The sequence below is a fragment of the Sinocyclocheilus grahami genome, unplaced genomic scaffold (genome assembly GCF_001515645.1).
Source record: "Sinocyclocheilus grahami isolate Dianchi unplaced genomic scaffold, SAMN03320097.WGS_v1.1 scaffold544.1, whole genome shotgun sequence".
NCBI lineage: Eukaryota > Metazoa > Chordata > Actinopteri > Cypriniformes > Cyprinidae > Sinocyclocheilus > Sinocyclocheilus grahami.
This window is the reverse complement of record NW_015505723.1, coordinates 639,292-650,415: the sequence shown is the minus strand read 5'-3', so window position 1 is coordinate 650,415 and position 11,124 is coordinate 639,292. Positions and strand designations below refer to the sequence as shown.

At 36.8% G+C, this 11,124-nt stretch overlaps 1 protein-coding gene across 1 annotated transcript in view; it reads left to right on the top strand.

The window, feature by feature from the left end:
• The window catches only part of gmds (GDP-mannose 4,6-dehydratase), a 72,687-nt gene that overhangs the window by 25,682 nt on the left and 35,881 nt on the right, over positions 1–11,124 (top strand). Inside the window, exons 5-6 of the mRNA XM_016238676.1 lie at positions 3,578–3,770; positions 4,170–4,274. Of these exons, the coding sequence (XP_016094162.1) occupies positions 3,578–3,770; positions 4,170–4,274 (298 nt within the window). The remainder of the gene's footprint in view (positions 1–3,577; positions 3,771–4,169; positions 4,275–11,124) is intronic.

Genomic DNA, 11,124 nt, shown 5'->3' with positions numbered 1-11,124 from the left:
CTCGGCTTAGCGTGCGCTGAGGCCGGGATAGAGTGAGCTGAGGCGGGCTGGACTCCGCTTTGTCCACGGTGAAAGTTGAAGTATTCCCTGAGCGACCAGCACAGATCAGCTCCAGGAATGACGAAACGGATATCGTCCTCTTTTGGAAGACCAAGCAAAGTAGTTTCGCTTTCACAACCAAGCACACAGCGTCTTCAGGACATGGCTGCAGCGTCAACAAAACTACAGCGAGACTAAAAGTTACGCCTTCTTTCTTTGCGTGAACATTTGGGCGGCGTTATGCAAATATTCCCACATAGTGAGGTAGATATGTGGGGGCGTGTTAGGACAAGCCGTTTTAGGTAGGAATGGCTGACTCTTAACTTTTATAAAGAATATCTCTTTGGTTTTGAGACTTTAGTCTTTGCAACTTTACAGATCTTCTTTATGCACCAAGAGCTTGTAACACTCCAAAGAGAAAGGAAAAATTGGAATCGCATCATATGACCCCTTTAACCAATTGATGTGTTTGTTACTACATACCTCTTGTAATTTCAAGTCATTCAGATAATTATACACTGAGATATGGGTCTCCATGTGTTGACACTGTCTGGTGGCCATTTTTAAACCTGTCTGAAAACTTTCACCAAAAGAGGAGCCCTTTAAATGTGCATTTTCTAGATGTTTAAGCCTTTATTTTGGGTAAGATTCACTACTTACTGTAAAATTAAGATATTAATGTTCAGACTTTTGCATATTATAACCTGGAACTTGGAAGTGGGAAATAATTACAGTTAGATCCAAAAGATAGTTTTAGCAACGTAGCGCAGATGCTACAGAACACAGTTAGCTGACTAGCTGTATAAGATTGTGTGCTACGCTAATATATTACTTCACAGGCATTACTGGCTTGTACTTTTAAATCCATAATATTATAAATTTACAGTTTATTGCTGGTCTTTGGTTTTATACTGCTGTGATTTTTAAAGATTTCATATTATTGTAAGGTGAGCTTAAAGCGTTACACTACTATGAAAATCACACAGCTTCAGTGTGACATCAATAAGAAAAAGTATGATTTCATAGATATTGTTAATAATAGTTGTTCATATTAAAATGTGTGAACTTAATACATGACCTAGATTCTTTATTTAGCAAAATCTTGTCATTTTAATAATTATTACATGAAATTTATAAAAAATTGTTGCTGCTCCAATTAAGCTCAGTGTGCTCTCTTTAAGCTCTTCCACATTGACCATCTATGTAAATACTTCATAAACAGACTTTAAATATTAACTGATGGTCGTCACTTTAAGTTGATCTCAGTAAAATGATTAATAACTTATTTTAACAGCTTTAAGATGACAAAATCGAGACATAACTATAGTTTATGCCTAAAGATGAAAGAGGCATGTCTTCCATTCAAAGAAGGAGCCAACAGAAACCTGTAGTATCTGTCCAGGAAAAAAGCAACTAAAGGCTGGAATACGCTACACGACTTTTAAAATGTGAACAGATTTTTAAAACACTAGGCTTCATACACTTACCTACTTTGTAAATAGTTTGTTTTTTGTTTTTTTGAATGTGTTACTTCGCTGAATGTGAACTAGTATAGATGTTGCAATGTGCTTAAATGGCACTTCATTATGAATTTATAACTGATCAAATTGAGTGCCTTGTTGCTTGATTTTAGTGTTTTTTTTTTTTTTTTAGTGATTGACTTTGTACCTTCAAATAATTTTTTTTAAAATTATTCTTCAGAAATGTTGTTCAAAATAAACAAGACTTTTTAATAAAACATGATGTTAGCTTAATGGGAACAGGGGTGTGCTTAAAGGGTACAAAAATGTACCAATTAAGCACAGTCAGACCTTTAGCATTTAATGATGTATATCTTAATTCAAATGCTTTTGTCATTTAAAATAAAATTTAATTTTTGTGAGAGAGATTAATATTTTATTTTAATATAACTTCTTATCTTGTGCACTAAAAATGCGTCACTGTAGATTTTGGTGAGCTTAATAGGTACGTTTACCCTATATATCAGGTACAGTACAAGCCATATTTTCTCAAGGAAAAAAAATCTCAACTAATGCTGTAAAATATACATGAGAGTCAGTTGGTACAACATTACTATAATATTGAAGGTTAAAAAAAAGTTTTTACAATAATAAAGTTAGTTACATATTAATATTTCTACTTCAATTCGTTTTTTGAAATATAAACATTTAAATGGTGGCTGTCATAAAAACTTGATGGATTTATTCCAACATAAATTTAACATTGAAGAACAGTAAAAATTATAATGAATATGTTCTATGGCGCATATATTAAGCAAAATGCTCCTCTCTACAGTTTATTTTTCTATCTGACTAATGAGTTTATGGTCACTGGATATGTTTTTCTGAGGAAAATGTGACGTTACGTGACACATTGTTTACAAGCCGTTATATTGGCATCTTTGCACGACTGAAACACAGATTGAGCGATTACATGAGACAGGATACAGATTGTAAAGTTGTACTCTTTCTTTTAACTTACCTTCGGATGTTTAGTCATGTTTATTTTGTGCTGAAACTGGTATTAATGTGGAGGAGATGATCAGTTCACATGCGCCTCGCGCTGCTGCGTCTGTTGAACTGAGGCGCTACAGCGATCTGTCAATCCACAATAAACAGCGCCAAAATGGCATTTATTGTTTAAATACTGCAATACAATGGACATCATTTGAAATCTGAGACTTTGTTTCATATGAAAAGTACCAAAGCACAATGCTTATTGCGATTTATTGGATGGGAAGTAGCCTACCCTTCAATGTTCTGTCCATTAACTGAAAACAGGCTAGACTAATCGATTCTTGGGATTTAAGAATCAATATCATTCCGTAAAAATGAGAATCGATTAATATCGAGATATCAATATTTTTTACCCAACCCTAATAACTATTTATTAGAAACAGGCTGAAAAAATTATTTTTCACTGAAAATCTTGACATTCATGCTTGTTCTCTTTCCCGCATTCATGAGAGAAGTAACAATAACTGATTTGTGAACAAATTGTTCTTTTAAGTCTAATATTTTTAGTGAATCAGTTAACAAAATCCTTTAAGGTTCAGATTTTCTGTTGATAGTCAGTTTTGTTTGTATAATAGTTTGAAATACACTGCAAAATCAAGCTAGAGATAATGTAACATTGTTAGATAATACTGTGGTGTTGTTCTTTTGATGGCTTGCAAATTATATGCAACGAATACAGTTATCCATATACAACATTTAGCTGTTTGACCCAGTTTACATGAGCTAGAAGACAAATTGTTTGATGCTCTGTGTTTTCCAGTAACAGCAGAGCATGCAGCTCTATGCAAACAAAGACACTTGATATCAACCAAAAAGAAGATTCCTGCTCTCAGTTTAGAGCGTTTTGCACTGAGTTTTATTACCAGGCACTTACTTGTTTTCATATTTCCTTAAATTATGTTTATGTTGGCAACTTCTTGGCTTATGTTATTGAGTTATGTCATAAGACTGAATTGCATTTAGCCATTTACTTGTATACTTTTACATTTAAGTCTTATGCATAAATGCCTTGTGTTTGTCAGATCTCCTTTGACCTGGCTGAGTACACCGCAGATGTTGACGGGCTGGGGACCCTACGGCTGCTGGATGCAGTGAAGACCTGCGGTTTAACTGACACCGTCCGCTTCTACCAGGCCTCCACCAGCGAGCTCTACGGGAAAGTACAGGAAATTCCCCAGAAGGAGACCACACCATTTTACCCACGTTCTCCTTATGGTCAGCACGCACACATCTAAAAACATGCTGTGTCTTTATATTTTTATGTTGTTATATTAATAATAAATAAATACACAAATATTTATATATATATATATATATATATATATATAGTTGACGGGCTGGGGACCCTACGGCTGCTGGATGCAGTGAAGACCTGCGGTTTAACTGACACCGTCCGCTTCTACCAGGCCTCCACCAGCGAGCTCTACGGGAAAGTACAGGAAATTCCCCAGAAGGAGACCACACCATTTTACCCACGTTCTCCTTATGGTCAGCACGCACACATCTAAAAACATGCTGTGTCTTTATATTTTTATGTTGTTATATTAATAATAAATAAATACACAAATATTTATATATATATATATATATATATATATATTCTTTTTTTCGCAGGTGCTGCTAAACTCTATGCGTACTGGATAGTGGTAAACTTCAGGGAAGCCTATAACCTCTTTGCTGTGAATGGGATCTTGTTCAATCATGAGAGTCCTAGAAGAGGTCAGATACACACCACAAACTTTTTCTTTCTTTCTTTTTTTTTTTTTTTTTGGTTTGTTTCTTCTTCTAGTGCAGAGCTACTGAGATTACTTTGCTTAGGGGTCACTTTCTGGTAAAAGTACGCCTTATGTGGTTTCATTTTCATTTGGTTTTGAAAAATGTGCAGTAACCAACTGCTATGTGTTAGACCTCATAATTTACAGTCACCTCATTCATCAAAACGGGCATAAGTTCTGGTCAGGTTTAACAACTCAACCTCCTTTTTAATTTTCATAACAAAATAAGAGTAATGAATAGGGGGAGTTTAAAAATGTAAGTCTTGCATACAAATGCATTTATAATTCTTAAATGCTTCCAGTATGTTACAGGTACACTCAAAAATCTAAATTCTGTCATAATTTACTCACCCTCATGTCGAATGTTTGAATTTATTTATTTTGTGGTACACAGGAAGGTATTTTTAAGAATTGTAATTCGTTAAACTATCCCTTTAACATCTCAACTACCCTACCATTCAAAAGTTTGGGGTCAGTATGATTTTTAATTTTTTTTTGTAAGAAGTCTCTTATTCTCAACAAGGCTGCATTTATTTAATAATTTAATTAAATTATTTCATCAAAAATACAGTAAATACAGTAATATTATGATGTTACTATTTAAAAGAACAGCTTTTTATTTTTATTATATTTTTAAAAGTCATTTAAAGTTAGCTGAAGCCATTACTCCAGTCTTCAGTGTCACGTGATCCTTTAGAAAATGTTGATTTGCTGCTTAGGAAACATTTCTTATTATTAATGTTGAAATATAGATGGCTAAATTAAGTGTGGAAATCATGTTTTTTTTAGGATTATTTGATTGACAGATTTATTTAATGCAGAGCAAAAATGTTTTTTAAATAAGTCTTTTGTAGCAATATAAATGTTGCTCATATAAATATAAATGTCATTATAAAAGTTTCAATTTCTCTCTAAACAAAACCTTAATGACCCCAAACTTTTCAACGTAATGCAAAAAAAAAAAAATCTACGTAATGTAGCACTCACTACACATGCAAATATGTATTTTAAAGAACCCAATTTCAACTCATTTGCAGACTCATTCACAACCAAAGGATTACTGTAAAGCAAATTCATCAGTCATTTTTAGGCGTGAAGCTTTCATAGTTTGCTTAAATGACAAATATTTGCTACTAGATGGAACCTCTGGACTGGAGTGTGAATATTCCTCAAACAGTCTGTCAGTGCCTTGATGGCAATCTTGGCGCAACAGAACTGTTTACGTTACAAGTGCGTGGCGTGACACAGCAACTAGATCACTCCCATTATAAGCGCTTAAAGTGTAGATATTTTCAGTGATTGTAATGGGAGTGACAGTTTTGTGGTCTCACGTGATTAAATTAATTTCTTAATCAGACAGATTCAGACTTATCTAGACATCAAGATGGTTCACTGGGTTATGAGACATACAATAAGAGCTCTGCAGACTACACTAAAGGAAGTGATGCAAGAGTCCAGGGAGCATGTTGCATGTGTGGCTAGACCCATTGTGATTGGTTTACGGGGGAGTATCATGACACAACTTTTGGTAAAGGGTGCAGCCATGACATCTTCTCAACAACAAGAGTGTTGTTCTGTGCCCCCACCCACAATTCCAGAGCACAGGAAGAGCGGTGAAGTCATTAGTGGCGTGGATTTTTGACACAAACATTGCCAACTAGACAGTCTAAGCGTGTGTATAAGTTGAAGGGAGACTAGGAAAGAAGAAAGTACAGGGCTGGAGTAGGGTTAGATAGCTAAACAGGGAGAGAGATGGATGGGATAGTGTGAAAAAAGCCAACTTCATTTCCTGTCTGATCTCAGTGGTAGCCTCCCCTCATTGGGCGGGCCGGCGATGATGAGTTAATCTAGTTTGGAATTCACTTCGGAATTTCAGCCGGTGTCCACTTTCACCAATAAACAAACTCGCTCCGAAAGAGTTTACGAAATATGAGAAGAGAAAAATAATCGGTTACAAATCTGCCACAGAGACGTCTGGGGTGTGTGCGCATGTGAAAGCCGTTACACTTTGACACCTATTCAAGTTCGTACGTCTAATAACAGCGTGTAGTTGTAGACGAGAGAAACGGTCGTGCTACTCAATCAGACGACATCTGAGGGCTCCTCCATTACACACTCATCTCTCGTCTTTTTGTTCACTCACGTTCCCGCTTTCCTGTTGAAAGACGAGCGTTTTAAGAAGTTAAACCTCTCCAGGTGAGAAGGGCTGCACCTGTATGAAGGTGTCGATGGACCTCTCACCTATCGCAGACACACACACGCACATGTGCACACTGCTGGATGAGCCGTGAGATGTTTTGCTCTTTCACTCCTCATCTACCCGCCTCACACACCTGTGTTTGTGTTGTCATGTTGTCATGGCAACAAAGAAGGGAAGTGAATGAGATCCTCCTTTAATGTCTCAAATTAAACATCACTCCTCACCTTGTATCTCTCTTGCTTTCTGCTTCTCACTCTCTGTCTGTCCGACACACGCTCCCACATGCACTCCCAAAAGCTGACATAGTTCGTTACTTGGGGCTCAACAATAAGGATTTTTTCCTAAATGCCTAGTTGGGGAAGTAGTTGAGATTTCTACTTGACCTGCCAATATTTTCCACAGGCCTCTTAGATAATTAGTTGTATTATATTATAAATTTTATTTTATAAAAATATATTTTTTTAAAAAGGCAAAACACTTTATTATTTGCAATTATTTGCAACCTAATTAGTCATTTGTTTATTTATTATTAATTAAAGTTTTTTTATATATTTTATAATATCTTGTCTTATATAACTACCTCCGATTTTTCAGATGTGCGGGGTTCAATTATTTTTTTTATTATTAGAAAAACAAATATATATATATATATATATATATATTTATGCAATATAGTATATAAAATAACTTTCATATTATATATTGTACTAAAGGAGACCTATTATGCCCATTTTTACAATATGTAATATAAGTCTCAGGTGTCCCCAAATTGTGTCTGTGTGAAGTTTTAGCTCGAAATACCGCACAGGTCATTTATTATATCATTTTGAAAATGCCTTTTTTGAGTGGAAGCAGAAACACACTGTTTTCATGCATGTCTCTTTAAAAGCAAATGAACTGCTGCTCCCCCTCCTTTTCCAGAATAGGGCTGTACAGCTCGTTACTCAGATAGTCTGCTAAAAAAAACATCTGTTTGGTTTTGATGATCATGTTTATCGCGCTGAAATCATGCATTTTAAACCATATTAGTTTAAACTTCTGATATACGGTTTCCTGAGCGCACACATCTGAAGCACGCGTACAGAAAGCAGCTGTCATGCGGCATGCTAGTACTAAACTAAGTTCTCTTTCATGTCTTATTGCACTTAAAAATAAATTACATGTTTATATTAGATCTGTGTACCAGCAGCGTAGTGTTATTAAAAGTATTAACCGCGATACCCGTTGGTACTAACATTTGATCGATGTTAAGTGGATTCTTAAACAGCCCTGATTGGCCAGTGTTCACACGCTCAACAGATATGACTGTGATTGGCTTCAATGATCATTGCTTCACGCTCTTCACCGAGCAGAGCGCTCACTGAGTGCATGAACACTATGGCCAATCAGCGGTGTTTAAGAATCCACTTAACATAGCTCAAATGTTAGCCGGAAATTGACATTTTTAAAATTAGAGTACCGACTGGTATTGCAGTCGATACTTTTGACTACACTACAGCAATGTAATATACAATAAATAAATCAATAAATCCACTGCTCTCTTGTCTCCTCTGAGGCTGTGCTCATCAGTGCAGCCAAAGACAGAACAGCTAGCATGCTTTGCTCGAACTTTCGCCATGGTGTTAGAACTGGTACACCGATGTCGCGATTTCACGTTTTCTAGGTTGGTAGGTGCACCAGGGACCCGTTATAGCACTTAAACACAGAAAAAGTCAGATTTTCATGATATGAATTTTCCCCTTTAAGAATGTAATTATATATTTTACATTCATAATTTTTGACGTTTCTAAATGTTAATTTCATATTAATATTATCATGCATTTTTTCACAAATATAAATTTATTTTTTCATTAAATGTACATTTTTCTTTACAAAGAATATTAAGAATAGTATCTGGAAGTTACATATTATATCGTTTTCTGTATGTAACTATAATAAAAACTCGTAAGATATAGCACTGACCCAATAGGACAAGTGACAGTTTAGTCAGCTGGGCCGAAACTCATAATGGCCTCCAGGTCAACCATATTATTGAGCGCTCTAACTGTTTTTCTGGTTTGACATTGCAGCTTTGCCAGTTCTAAAAGAGAGCAGGGTGCTGCTGTGTGTTTTTGTCATTGATTTAAATTAACGTGGCAATCCGACGGTTGCGTGTACATCTGCATGAATGTGTGTTCAGACAAATGTCAAGAAACAGGAACAGGGCCTTGTACTGACAGTCGTTTTTTTTCACGTGCTGGAAATATCTGAGTGTCAGTGACTGATAGACCAGACATCTTGACTGCACTTTATTTCCACCTGGTTTGGCAGGGCGTCTTTCCATCCATTAGAAATTTCGCCTAGATACTCAACGGTACCCGCGCTCATTACTCTTAAAATGTACATTGACAGCGCCCGGGCACCTTCCGCTGCCAACACGCACACCTGCAGGTCTGCCGCGATCCCGTCCGCATAATCACGGTCTAAACCTGCCCTAAACTGGGTTGTTTTAGACTTGATGAGAGCGAGCTGCGGTCGACTCCCTGCGACTCTGCTCCTCGTCATGGCTTCCCACCGTGTGCTAAGAGACGGCCTAATTACACTCCGACTGGAAACAGGAGCCGGTGTGCGGAAATGGCATGTCTTGGACTTTTAAACACACTTGCGCACAGATGCATAGCCGGCCCATTATTGTGGACCACGGTTTGGTCAATCGGCTTCGATTGACTTTTTTCCTCTCTTTTTTTCAAACTAGTGAACAGAAATCAGATCCTCGGGTCCCCCCCTGTGGTTTGTCTGTGACGACGGATTGACCCGGCTGTTTACAGTGTGGTATTTTAAACCGTTCTTCTCGTGCCAAGCTCACGCACCTGGTCATGAGCTGCGTTTAGTACGGATTAGAAAGAGCCCTTTGTGATAGTAGCAAGCCTGCACACGGGGGGCCCATGACGGACATCCTGTAAGTGGAAAGAGTTTGTCCACTTATGATTTATTTTTTTTATTTGTATTTTTTACATTTCATTTCAGGTTACACTGCAGATCAGGGCTCAGCAATAAAGGTGACCTGCTGGCCTAGGGCAACTGTTTTGGATCATGCTACAGCATATTTTACTTATTTTTTTTCAATCATGTACAATAATTTTTATGCCTGGAAAACATAAACATATGGTTTTCTATGACATTTAATTGCGAATTCTGCTTATTAGTAAAAACTATATTGCTGCTTTTTGGTAAAGACAACTTAACATTTGATTAAAATGGTGAAAATGTAAAAAAAAAAGTTTAGTAACTAATAATATTTTTCAAATGTACACTCTTTTACGCATTTGGCTGATTTTTAATCAGTTAAAGCTTTCCCTGAGAATCAAACCAATGACCTTGGCGTCGCTTTGGCCCATTGTCTACTGTTTGAATGCTTTTAAATAATTAAAGAAATTTACATTTATGCATTTGACAAGTGCTTTTATTAAAGAAGTGACTTGCACTTTATTTAAATCATATTTAAATTATATCAGTTCATGCATGTTCCTGGGAATCAAACCTTGGCAAATGTGTGTTTTGGCCATTATCTACAGTTTAAGCTACAGGAATGCTTATAAATGTGTTTCAATAATTTTCAAATAAATGTACATTTATACATTTGGCAGACTGTTTTATTCAAAGTGAGTTATAGACATTTCATCAGTTCATGTATTCTTTGGGAATCGAACCCGTGACCATTTGCTGTTTAAGCTATGGGAACTAAATATTAAACCTTACAGCAATTGTATATTTCTGTTATATTTACAGTTATAAATGTAAACATGACATTATAAATTCATGGGCGCAGAGCAAGTAGAAATCTAGCCTTACTGGGCAAGCAGAAAAAAGTTTAAGAAAGGTTTAAGACCACCCCAATTTTTGTAGTTGACTTTTGTTGTGCAATTATAGGGCATGATCTTCCCGGCATTGCTGATTCTCTCCAGGCAGCTTTTATGGCCAAAATCGCACACACATGCAGGCTTCAGCCCAAGTCAAGAGCGTAATAGTGGTCGTTTACTTATACACTTAAAGTAAGTGTGTTCCTGACCCGGGCCTGATATTATAGGCGGTGGAGGTTTTCGTCTAGAACTCCCACCTCTGTCTGATTCAAGCTATAGCACAACCCAGCAGGACATGAGAGCGTCCAAAGTTTCCCACAGATGAAGCATGTGTGTGTGTGCGCGTGTGTGTCTGGCAGCTCAGTAGGACTTTGGACGGGCTTACAGATTCTCTGGGGTGGTCCAGTGACTTGACAAGAGTCTGATTTTATCCCTGTGTGTGACTGTTAGTGTGTGTTTCTGCCTGTGTGTGTGCGAGAAGGACAGATTGACGGCCATAGTTCTCAATTCGCTTTGGCCGAAATGCAAATTTGCACTGACATGTGTATGGGGGGTATGGGGGGGGTTATCAAAAATGAATGAAATAGACAGGTACAAGGAAAGAATAAAGGATGCAAAAAGACAAAATGAGAGTGAATGCTTCATAATCATTTTTCAAATATGTGTGTACATGTTTTTTCAGGTTCAAATTTTGTAACTAGGAAGATCAGTCGCTCTGTGGCAAAGATCCATCTTGGGCAGTTGCAGTGCTTCAG